We start from the raw sequence: 12,673 nt of genomic DNA on the forward strand, positions 1-12,673 counted from the left end.
GATCCTCATTACAATTCCCACCAAGTGGTATAACCCTATTGGCGCAATACGTGGGGTGTTTGCCTTTCACGCCAGGGACCCTGGTTAGCTTCCCTGCCCCGCCGTTCGCTACATTGGTGTCAGAAGTTGGATGACGACCAAGAGGCCATCGCAACGCACGGCCCAGACTTTTAAAGGGGGCTGAGTAGTCGAAGCAAGAGGACATGCATTCCGGTTCAGAGGGGGCAGTGTAGCGAGCCTTGCTATATGAGCCACGTTACAATTCCCACCAAGTGGGTAAGCCTATTGTTTCAATGCGCAGACTGTTTGCCTTTCACACGCAACCCTGGTTCGCTTCCCTGCTCCGCTGTTCACTACACTTGGCTATCTACAACACATTCACCCACACACCAAAGACAATTTAAAGAGCCACTGAACATGCCGATTGGCACTTGTGTTTTTCTGTTGCTCATAAGAAAAACGAGATTTCAGTCTTGGAGGTGTGTTTCCTGACTGATTCTGCGTTTGGTTAATTATGTTTTCCCCCCATGAGACACTGTAGATGAGGAAGTCTGTCTCACTGTCTATGCTATTGGACAGAGAGCAATCACTGCAGCTGTTCACCCCCATGTTAGTGGGCAATTGGACATCATCAAATCAAAACCCAACCTTCATTTACCAGTTGAGACACACGGATGTTCCAAACTCCATTTTAGACGAGACTGACTTTATGACCCAAATTATCCTAGTTACACTCTGTAGTACATTTGACTAGAATAACTGTTTCTGGGATTCGTAGCTTTTTAAATGCAGTCGCTCCTTAAATAAATGTTTAAAAAACTCTGTGTACACACCATGCACAGTTGTTACCCAAAAAATTATTTTATTGATCAATTTGTAATATTAGTCATGTTTTATCCATTACTGCCATCTAGTGTGTGCAGAATGAGAAATTAGTGAAAGTGACATAGGAAGCTTTTACCTCTCGTTGTGCACATCATTTGTGAGAGCTTTAATTTGTTTTATTCTCTATAGAGCTGTCAAAATGCTCATAGGCTGTTCTGAGAACGTACCCGCGAGTGAACACATTCTCCGGAGGTGAAAGTGGGTCAAGCAGATCTGTATGTATTCTGGATGGTAAATTCACCAGAGAGCACAGTTTAAAAACGGTGAATTCACTCTTGTCGAATCTGCGTTCGAGACGTTCCTGAACAGTGCCCAGGTTGAAAGGTTATCGTTGCGAAAACATGGCGGCTTCCAGCAGGTCTGTGGTGGTACTGAAAGCAGTCAAGAACATTGTTGTGCAGTTTTGTCCATTTGAATCCAATGTTCGTTCCACACGGTAAGAAAGTAATTTGTCTACTTAAACCATGTGAATATACATTTTTCTAGTGAGCAGAATTTGCTTTTATTCATTCGATGAAAGGAAAGCGACCCTTCGTGATGTTGTGAAACAAATTCGGGTCCCTCTGTAGGACAAATAATGCATCTCATTTCACACAGAGATGCTCACAGACTATCACGGTATCATTTAATGTTATCTGTGCAAAATGTATTCATATTGTTGATATTGACAGATTTATCAAGGTTATTATTTTCTAGCGAGCGATCTTAAATCTGTAGCCTAATAAACTTTGAGATTGGCAGATTGAGATTGTCATTCAACTTCTCGCTTCATTGGCAACAACGGTATAGGCTAATGTTAGAATGCTATTGCTGTAAACTCAATATTTGGCAAGCATCATCAAGCAATGTGTTATATGACTTTATTCCACATTTACAAATATCTATAAACGATTAATTAACTGATTGTTTAGGCCTATAAACTACTGCATACCCTGGAATAAATTAAGGTTTGCATGTAATTTACAGATTTTTAAAAATCCTTTGCATGGGTGAAGTTAATCTATATTTCTTATTCCGGTGAGGGACCGAGATGCATCCCCTGTTAATGTGATGTTCCATGTTGGTGTCCTGCAGGGAGTTCCTGGTCATGGTTGGATCTGAGAAGGCCAGATCTACCAATATGAACTGTGAGGTGATGGCAGAAGTGAAACACGACCAGTCTGAACCACTGGTAGACATTACATTTAGTAAGTAGAATAAACTTGACTTTTACCTCGACTTTAGATGATATAGGCCTAAGGTAGGTATATTATGCCAGTTGTCACCAATCCTGGTACTGGAGAGAGATAGAGTGAAGGCTTTTGTTCCAGACCAGTATTTACAACAACATAATTGGCCTACATAATACGAATCTAGCTAATTGGATTCTTTGGGGTTTTCACCATTTGGTACCAAGCAGCTGAGTTCCCAATTTGGTTTTGCGTACCTTTTATCCTGCCTCAGCTAAACGAGTGCTTTACCTGGTGCATTCCCCCACTCTTCCCTACAGTGGATGGAGAAAGGCTAATGATGAAGGGAGCGAGACTGACCAGCAAGGAGATGCTGACAGCACTGCAGTCCAGATCTGTAGCCAAGGACCCCCAGGCCAAAATTACAGCCAAGAAGTAGTCCAACCCTCCATAATATGTATGTCTATGTATATTTGTGAATGTTTATAATAAAATACTTTATTGAACTGTTCTGTGTTGGTTTTCACTCAATTATAGAAATTGTACAAGATTTCCCTCTACTGAATGGTTTTACATTTGTCATTTTAGCAAAGTTGTATTGTGTGCATTTTCACTTTTTGAAGTTATTTCGGTTAGATGGCATAAGACTTATTTGAAGTGAAAGAATGTTCATTTTCTTCTCTGCCAAGTTTGTTTAAAATAATCTTGTCCACTCTATGTAGGCTATTAGATTGCATTATCTACCAATGTCATAGTTTTGGAGCATGTGATTTGTCAACTATTTGCAGAGTAATAGACACTCTTTTCAGCATTTGAAAGGACATTGTGAAACGCATAGCCTCTGACATAGTAAGCTAAACGTAATTTGGCACAGTAGTACATGTGGCACTCAAACCTTTCACCCATTCTAACATTATTCCAGCCATCGGAAATTGAGGAACTACATACAGTGACGTTCGTGGCTGTGATTGGGTAGTATTAGAATGCGCGAGCCAGATAGATCCCTTTAAAACCGTGGATCGTTCTCAACAGGCAGCAGAGTCAAGTTTGGACAAATAGAACGAACTGTTGGAAATATTGCAGATAGGCTAACTGGAAAGATGGTTGACAAGTTTGTGGGGACCTGGAAAATGATTTCCAGCGAGAACTTTGATGACTACATGAAAGCTTTGGGTATGATATTTGTCTAATCTTAAATAAATTATTGATTAAATATGAATGTATATAATTATGATACAACATAATAATTAGTCATTTGTATTTATATAAAAGTTATTATGCATTTCTAATGCTTTGGGTTGGGCAACAACACACTGCCAATACATCCCTCTTGACAGTTTGATCTCCGTTGTGCAGGTGTTGGTTTCGCGACCCGACAGGTGGGAAACCGCACCAAGCCCAGTCTGATCATCAACATGGACGACCAAGGAATGATCTGTTTGAAATCCCAGAGCACTTTCAAAACCGTTGAGATTAAATTCAATCTCAACGAGTCTTTCGAGGAAACAACCGCCGACGACAGAAAAACAATGGTTGGTTGGGATCAAAATCTGTGTGTGAAAGTCCGTTGACTTGGGTTAACGGGTCATTGGAAATAACTGTCATTTTTTCCTTTCATCTTCAGACCGTTTTTACTCTTGAAAATTGCAAACTTGTGCAAAAACAGAACTGGGACGGCAAAGAGACAACAATAGAGAGAGAGGTGACTGGTGATGGAAAGTTGATAGCGGTAAGGAATAGTTTTTTAATTTCTTATTTTAAAAAACAACGTTATTATAGCTTACACGTTTCTCAAATGGTCCAGTAGTCTTTTTTTGGCATGTTTGTAGTGCTTGTTTATTTGTAAATAACTTCTGGACTTGACAGACTAATGTAAAAAAAAAATGTATGATATTATAAAGTCATTTTTAAAAACTTTTTTCACCACAAAGTTGAAATGTTGCCAATGAAACTTGTTGGGAAAGTTAAGTCACACTTTACCATATATGCTCAACCATTTTACATCTAACTTTGAACAAGTGACTGAACAAGTGTTTTATCACTCTTTAACATAAAACATGCTGGAGTGTGTATTCCTGGCTCTTCGCCTGCACCTGAAACATCTCAACTCTGACCCAACACACCCAATTTTCCTCTCCTATTCTCCTCTCTTCTCCTTTCCCCTCCTCTTCTCTTCCTCCCCTCTTCCACTCTTCCTTCTCATCCTTACAGAAATGCATGATGGGGGATGTGATTGCGGTGAGGACATACATGAAGGAGGTCTAATGGGACTCAGGACCATTTTGTTTCGGATGACGACAGGCTCAGTTCAATGAGCAGCAAAGCTAAAGTTACAGCACCTATTGCTCATATTCTTCATTGTATTGCCAAAGCAAATTTATGCATTGTACTACTCCAATATGATACATTTGGTTATAAACATTGTTTTGATTTTAATAAAAACCTTAAAATTGCCCTCTGTTCTCATTTGGAATTATTACATGATGTCTTGATTGGATTCTCCAGATGTGTTGAGACAGTAGGGACAATATTGACTGCTAAAGACTTACATGTATGTTTTACTTTTTAACTCTAAACATATATATTTTTTTTAGACATAAGACAAGAATACATTTATTTTCATAGACTTTGACACAAAATGTGGGAGCTTTCATCCATTTGTGTAGACACGTTTCTCCTTAAATATCAGATGTCTTTCTTGATTGTAATGAGCTTTAACAATGAACAAACCCATCAGTGTTTTGCTGCAACAAACAATTAAGTACATTTGATTATGGCAAACATGGATATTTGTCAGCTCTCTTGGCTGTATCATAACCATGTGTTTAACCAATTACAGTCTAAGCCCGGTCTAAGCCGGGGGAGGGGGTTCAACTAAGCTATGTGGAATTGTTTTATCATATCAAGGATAATTTTATCAAGGATAATTTTGCTATTTAGATTTTGAATTTTAAGACCCCTTGAAATATCCCCACAAAATAGAAAAAAAATATTTGCTGAACATTTTTATTTGGCCTTACTGCTATTAGCCCATACAAAGGCATTGAAGAACATATTAACAGATTCACTACATGGAACAACAGATAGTCCCCCCCAAAAAATCTAAAGGAAGTTTGTTCTGAAGTGTCTGTCCTATATCTGAGAGATATAAGAAAGATCAGGAAAGATTTGTTTTAGTTTTTTGGACATATATTTAACCCCTTATTTTTGGCACTAAACAGTCTCCATATTCTGTATACTTACATTCATTTTTTCAACTGGTACCGGGGACCTTCAGATGAGTCTTGTGAGGCCTGTGGGCATCCTAGAGCAAAACAACTGACATGTACGTGTTTGTGAGTCTCACCTTTCCACAGAGTGGAAGCCCAAACTGTATAGCCCAAACTGTTCGGACGCTATAGACAGAAGTTGGCAGATCGGCTGTACCGACTTCAGATGAGTCCCAAGATGCTTGTGGGGGTCGCAAAACGGAGAACACAATTTTGTTCGTGAGAGTCTCATCTTTCAATAGAGGGGTTACAATAGTTTCTAGGCCAAACCGTTCGGACGCTACAGACGATTTTGTGAGGAGACCGATTTTCGGGATGTCTCATGGTCTGACAAACACGGTGGATTGAGACACATCCAATGCAAAAAAAAACGATATCTCTCATTTAAATTGACAGATTTGTATGGTGATTATTTTATTATGCTAATTTAGCTTTAGCTGATAGCCCAACTGTCTATTTTAAACACTGTACAAACCAAATTGATATGGAATGTAGATTTTGGAGGATTACTGTACAGTACATCAAAATGGACAGCCTATGTTAAGATGTTTTGCTCAAAGCAAAATGTGAGTAGTTTGAGTCATAACAGGACTGTCATGAGTTGAAGACCTTTGATATTTTGAATAGCAACAAGAGCCATTGAAGACATTTTCCATCTAAACCCCAAGTCAAAGTTGATCTGCTTAGTTTGTATTTGGCTCACATCCAATAACACACTTCTCTTGAGTTTGGACAGAACAAGACAAATGAAAGCTACGCACTTCATAATGTTCAGATGGAAGGCTGGCTAACCCTGGGAGGGGATGGGGGGGTCAAGTAGCTAAACCTTGGAACCCTACATGATGAATGCTTGTTGTTGGCAGGGGACCACCAGACCTACTCTACTGGGATGTGAATGCTTTTAGATTATCAGAGGGGACCAGTGATAGAGGTCACAGAGGATATGTATTCCTTTCCTTTTTTTGGTCTGGAACATTTCTCATGTTGTAGGCCACATAGTTGCAGTGGTGCGTAACTTAGGGAACCCAGAGCATTGTGGGTCTCCCTGGAGTCACACCCTTTGGCAGGGACTCGAGCTGAGATTGTTCCAGCGAGCAACAGTTAGCCGACAGCCACTTTCCCATGGCAGGAAAGAGAGCAGATATACTGATTGGGATTAATGGCGAAAACAGCTGAAACAGGTGGAACTGTGGGCCAACTCTCCACCCGACATCACATTTAGGCAGGACAATGCAATCGGGACACTGCCTACGCTATATAAAGTTTGCACAGCGGGTGGGCTGCCAAGTCTATCACAGTTGCAAATGCTGGTAGAATAAAAACACGACTAGAGACGTGCAGCAAAGGTATAGACTGTTTGGTACAGTGTAATAGAGACAAGTTGAAGATACAGATTGCTGTACACACTAATGGAAGTTTCCTGCCCACATACAGCGTGATATTCATATGGATGACAATAGGTCACATGAGTACCGTTGGACCGATGACTCAAGGTTCATATGATCTCAACAGTAAGTTGTTAGTGTGTGTGTGTACGTGTTATGTGTGTTTGTTTATTCGTGTGTGTGTGTATGCGTGCGGGTGTGTGTGTGTGTGCGCAAGGTTACAAGTTCCTTCTGAGGCAAGAGAGAGAGAGAGCCATCTAAAATAATACCGCCCAAGCCTTAATCCATACAACTCTCAGCTGCTTCTGATTGTGTCCTAAATGACACCCTATATAGTGCATTACTTTATGGGCCATGGTGAAAAGAAGTGGACTATATAGGGAATAGGGTGCCTTTTGAGACACAGCCTCTGTGTGAAAGGGATACAGCAGCAGTTTTGTGGTAAAGGGAAAGGATACATTACTATAACAGCTCGTAGTTCAGTGATCCGCTGTAGCTGTGGCTGCAGGATACAATGGCCAGAGGTAATTACAGCACAGTGAGGAATCTCCTCAGGAAGAGAGTGATAAAGAGAGCCCAACATGAGATCTGTCAGAGGAGAGAGAGTCACAGTAATCATTGGAAATGTTTAGCAAAACAAAGTAGTGTGAAGAGAATGGATTGTATTTGGGATACATATTAGGCTTCTGTCATTGTTTACCCAAGAAGAGAAAGTCAGGCCAGTTTCCCAGACACAGTTTAAGCCTAGTCGTGGGCTAAAATGCACTTTCAATGGAGATTCTGCATTGAGCAATTTAGTCCAGGTTTACATAATCTGTGTCTGGGAAACCAACAGCAGAGTCCTGCTCAAAACTGATACAGCAGTGTCTGGGACTGATAAAGTCTACACTACAGGGACTGATACAATGTCTGTGTATCACATTAGGTCTATTCACACACCCAGAGGGATGTTGTTGAGACTGTGTGTGTGTGTGTGTGTGTGTGTGTGTGTGTGTGTGCGTGTGTGCGTGCATGCATGTGTGCGTGTGTGTGAAATGACTAGCTAGTTAGTGGTGCATGCTAGTAGAGTTTCAATCAGTGACGTCACGCGCTCGGAGACCTTGCAGTAGTTGTTTCCAAGTGTTCAGAGAGTACCTGGTTTGAGCCCAGGTTGGGGCAAGGAGAGGGATGGAAGCAAGACTGTTACACGTGCGTGTGTGTGTGACTTTGAAACACAAGGATATCTTGTTGACCAGACAGCCTGGACATTACAGGAATGAAATCACATCCTTTGTGTCACATCTGGAAAGCTCCACTCGCAATATACCGTCCGCTCGCACACTTCCGCTGTCCACTTCCTCACACACACACAAACACCACCACCACGGCAATAGTAGGCTAATACACACACGGAGCACAGTTTACTATAGTTCAGCAGATTACTTTGTTTTCCTCAGCCTCACCCATTGTGTTCTGAGAATAGGGTTGTCACGATTCAGACAGACGACCAGAGGACCACAATTGCGTCACACCAGAAAGTTTATTAAACTTAAGGGAAAAGGGAAGTAGGGAGTGAATGAAGGCTCCAGGGGTAACAGGGATCCCGTCCAATGCGCTGGGTCTGTGCCCCCCCCAGTGGCAGCGATGCGTCCTATGAAGCCGGTGGTGGGTGGTCCAGAAGTCCTGGGGGGAGACACAGACACAACAGGGCGGAATGAAACCAGGCAGCAGTACAGTTCAAGGGAAATCCAAAATACGTAGTAGCAAGGCAGAAGGCTGGTCAGAGTTACCGGGATTGAAGAGTAGTCAGGAGTCGTAATGGCAGAAGCAGGTCTGGATCTCCTGAGGCAGAAGAGTATCCAAAAAACAGGCAGGTCCGGGGTCACAAAACCAGGGTGAGCCAGAAGCGCGAGGCAAACAGGTTCCGGGTGTGAGCTTTGCAGACGATCTGACACCGGAGAGCTGAAAGACAGGGCCTTAAATACTGGGAGAGGTTAGTGGGTAATGCAGCGCAGCTGGCAGAGTAATTAGAGCCGAGCAGAGCAGGGACAGGTGGAGCTAGTTAGGCTGAGTAGAGAGAGGGAGGTGAGCAGAGTGGAAGATAGTGGAAACCAATTAAGGTGGTAACCCGGTGGAGTGAGAGGGCTCATGACAGAACCCCCCCAAGGGACGGCCCCAGAAGTCCCAAGAGCAACACCACGCCGGGCGGGAGGAGGGGAGCCGGAGGAGGGCTAGAACTCCTCCGAACGGTCCGAGTGAACGTCCTCATCCTCGGAGGAAGCCGGAGGGCCGTGGTCGGGGAGATGGGACAGGTCCCGAGACAGGATCAGGCACAGGACAGGAAGCCGAGCGGGCCGGACGGTTAGGGACCCCTCTGGGGGCGGCCCCCTACGGATTGCAGGTTGATCAGGATGCCGTTGGTGGAAAGCGGTGATGAGAGTCCTATCCACAATCCGACTAGCTGGCACCCAGGTCCTTTCCTCAGGTCCATAGCCCTCCCAGTCAATGAGGTACTGGAGACCCCTACCCCTCCGTCTGGACCGAAGCAGGCGGCGGACGGTGTAAACCAGACCACCATCGACGAGCCGTGGAGGAGGAGGACCAGGCGCAGCAGGGACCAGCGGACTCTCATGGATGGGCTTAATCTTAGACACATGGAAAGTGGGGTGCACCCTCAGGGAATTAGGCAGTTGGAGCCGGACAGCAGTTGGGCTAATCACTCTTATGATAGGGAATGGGCCAATGAACCGAGGTGCCAGCTTCTGCGACTCCACCCTGAGTGGCAGGTTCTTCGATGACAACCACACCCTTTGACCAACATGGTAGGTGGGAGCAGGAATTCTCCGACGGTTGGCCCCGGTAGTGTAGCTGGCAACGGACCTGAGGAGTGTGGCTCGGGCTTGTGACCAGGTGCGGCGACATCGACGGGCAAAAGCAAGTGCAGATGGGCAAGTAACCTCCTCCTCCTGGCTGGCAAATAGAGGAGGCTGGTATCCATAAACACATTGGAAAGGGGACATACCGATGGCAGAGCAGGTCAGAGAATTGTGTGCGTACTCCACCCATGTCAATTGCTGCGACCAGGAGTGGGGGGTTGCGTGAAGTCATGCATCGCAGTGCCTTCTCGAGCTCCTGATTAGCCCGCTCTGACTGCCCATTGGATTGGGGATGGAATCCCGGAAGTCAGACTGACTGTGGCTCCCAGCAGGTGACAGAACTCCTTCCAAAAAGCGGAGGAGAATTGTGGACCACGGTCAGAAACAACATCCCTTGGCAGTCCGTGGATCCGGAAGACGTGTTCCAGGACCACCTGGGCGGTCTCCTTGGCGGTTGGGAGCTTGGGGAGGGGAATGAAGTGTGCCATCTTGCTGAACGGTCAACGATGGTGAGAATGACGGTCATGCCACTTGAAGGGGGCAGCCCCGTGACAAAGTCAAGGGCGATGTGAGACCAGGGACGTCTGGGCACAGGCAGGGGCTGCAGCAATCCGGCTGGGGGCTGGCAGGACGACTTGTGTTGGTTGCAGATGGGGCAGGCTTGGACGAATTCCCGTACATCCTTCCTCAGAGAGGGCCACCAGAACCTCTGGGCGAGCAGGTTGTAAGTGCGGGTGGAGCCAGGGTGACAAGCTAGGCGGGAGTCATGTCCCCACTGAATGACCTGGGACCTCAGGTCTTCGGGGACAAAAAGGCGGTCAGCTGGGCAAGTGCTGGGACCTGGCTGGTTACGGAGAGCCTCCAGCACCTGTTCCTCAACAGCCCAGGTCAGAGCTGCAACGATGCAGGGACTTGGCAGAATCGACACAGGGTCCTTGGAGGGGGTGTCATCCTTCTGGAATTGACGGGAGAGGGCCTGGCTTGGTGTTGCGTGATCCAGGCCGGTATGACAGAGTGAAATTAAACCTGGTGAAGAACAGGGCCCAGCGGGACTGCCTGGAGTTCAACCGTTTGGCCGTGCGGATGTACTCCAAGTTCTTATGATCGGTCCAAACGAGAAATGGAATGGTGGACCCCTCCAGCCAGTGACGCCACTCCTCCAAGGCAAGCTTCACAGCCAGCAGCTCACGGTTCCCTATGTCGTAATTGCACTCAGAGGGGGACAACCGACGTGAGAAAAAGGCACAGGGATGGAGCTTCCTATCCTCCGCAGCCCACTGAGAAATCACAGCACCAACTCCCACATCCGAGGCGTCCACCTCCACAATGAATTGCCGGTCCACATCAGGCATCTGGAGGATGGGAGCGGAGGTGAACCTCACCTTGAGGGTACTGAAGGCTTTGTCGGCTGCTGGGGTCCAGGTGAAGGGGTTGCTTGGTGCTGGTTAGAGCAGTGAGAGGGGCAGCAACGGTACTGTAGTTCCGGATAAACTTCCTATAGAAGTTAGCAAACCCCAGAAACTGTTGCAGCTTCTTTCTGTTCTCCGGAACTGGCCATGAAGTGACTGCTGATACTTTGGCAGGATCCATTTGGATACTTCCTTCTGCCACTATGTACCCCAGGAAGGCCACTGTCTTGACGTGAAACTCACATTTCTCTGCCTTGGCGTAGAGGGAATTCTCCAGAAGACGATGAAGGACTTGCTGGACATGGCGGGTGTGTTCAGACAGGTTTCTGGAGTAAATTAAGATGTCATCCAGGTAAACGAAGACAAACTTGTTTAACATGTCCCGCAGTACATCATTCACTAGAGCCTGGAACACAGCAGGAGCATTGGTGAGGCCAAAAGGCATAACCAGATACTCGTAGTGGCCTGTTGGTGTATTGAATGCGGTTTTCCATTCATCTCCCTCCCGGATCCGCACTAGGTGGTAAGCGTTTCTGAGATCCAACTTGGTAAAAACAGTGGCTCCCTGGAGCAACTCAAAAGCAGAGGTGAGCAGAGGCAGAGGGTAACGGTTTTTCACTGTGATGTCGTTGAGTCCCCTGTAGTCGATGCAGGGGCGAAGAGATCCGTCCTTCTTCCCCACAAAGAAGAAGCCAGCACCAGCAGGAGATGAAGATGAACGGATTAATCCTGCGGACAGAGAGCCATTGATGTAGTCCTCCATGGACTTTCTTTCAGGAGCAGACAACGAATAAAGACGACCCCTTGGAGGAGCTGTTCCAGGGAGGAGGTCGATGGCACAGTCGTACGGTCGGTGAGGGGGCAGAGATGTGGCTCTTGCTTTTGTTAAACACCTCTCTGAGACCATGGTAGCATTCTGGGACATTGGAGAGGTCAGGAGCGGAGTTAGTAGGTACTGGCCGAGGGGGTAGTGCGGCAGCAAGCAGGCAGGTTCGGTGGCAGTCCTCTCCCCACTCCCTGATCACCCCGGTCACCCAGTCGAGCTGAGGGTTGTGCCGGCGGAGCCATGGGTAACCCAGGATGAGGGGTTGGCCTGGAGAGGGGGAGCAGGTGAAACTGGATAGTTTCTTGATGGTTTCCGGACAGACCCATCGAGACCGGGGCCGTGACATGAGTGACCGATCCGAGTAAGTGTCCGTCCAGTGCCCGGGCAGGAATAGGAGGTGTCAAACGGAGGTTCTCCAGTCCCAGTTGGCGTGCCAGCTTGATGTCCATTATGTTGGCTTCGGCGCCAGAATCCACCAGAGCAGCCAGGGTGTGAGTTGAGTCAGAGAGGCGGAGGTGAACTTGCAGCAGGGGTTTGCGGTCGGAGGACTGGACGGTCATTGAACTCAACCGGACTCCCCCTACGCCCGGTGAGCTTCGGCCCTTTAAAGGGCAGGTTACCACACGATGTCCATCACCTCCACAATAGAGGCAGAGGTTTGAGGTGAGCGGCGCTGGCGCTCTGCAGGAGTGAGGGAGGCTCGCCCAATCTCCATAGGCTCAGACTGATCAAGCTGACCTGGGTGAGTGGCAGTAGATGACAGGAGCCCAGTCGGATCTCTCCGAATGCCGGTAGTAGGTGGACCTTGGCGCCCCCTCTCACGACGACGGGTCTGTATCCTTCTGTCGATCCTGACAGTCAGTGCGATGGCTTCA

General features: G+C 46.5%; 2 protein-coding genes across 2 annotated transcripts; both read left to right on the forward strand.

Annotated features, from left to right (window-relative positions):
• The first annotated feature begins 1,048 nt into the window (after positions 1 to 1,048).
• On the forward strand, positions 1,049 to 2,560 carry LOC121586658 (39S ribosomal protein L53, mitochondrial). Its single transcript, XM_041903555.2, has 3 exons — positions 1,049 to 1,321; positions 1,960 to 2,072; positions 2,375 to 2,560. The coding sequence occupies exons 1-3, from the start codon at positions 1,227 to 1,229 to the stop codon at positions 2,491 to 2,493; spliced, it is 327 nt and encodes a 108-aa protein (XP_041759489.1). The 5' UTR covers positions 1,049 to 1,226; the 3' UTR covers positions 2,494 to 2,560.
• Positions 2,561 to 3,058: 498 nt separating this feature from the next.
• On the forward strand, positions 3,059 to 4,508 carry LOC121586657 (fatty acid-binding protein, heart). Its single transcript, XM_041903554.2, has 4 exons — positions 3,059 to 3,227; positions 3,411 to 3,586; positions 3,679 to 3,783; positions 4,266 to 4,508. The coding sequence occupies exons 1-4, from the start codon at positions 3,155 to 3,157 to the stop codon at positions 4,317 to 4,319; spliced, it is 408 nt and encodes a 135-aa protein (XP_041759488.1). The 5' UTR covers positions 3,059 to 3,154; the 3' UTR covers positions 4,320 to 4,508.
• The last annotated feature ends 8,165 nt before the right edge of the window (positions 4,509 to 12,673 follow it).

The sequence above is a fragment of the Coregonus clupeaformis genome, chromosome 17 (genome assembly GCF_020615455.1).
Source record: "Coregonus clupeaformis isolate EN_2021a chromosome 17, ASM2061545v1, whole genome shotgun sequence".
NCBI lineage: Eukaryota > Metazoa > Chordata > Actinopteri > Salmoniformes > Salmonidae > Coregonus > Coregonus clupeaformis.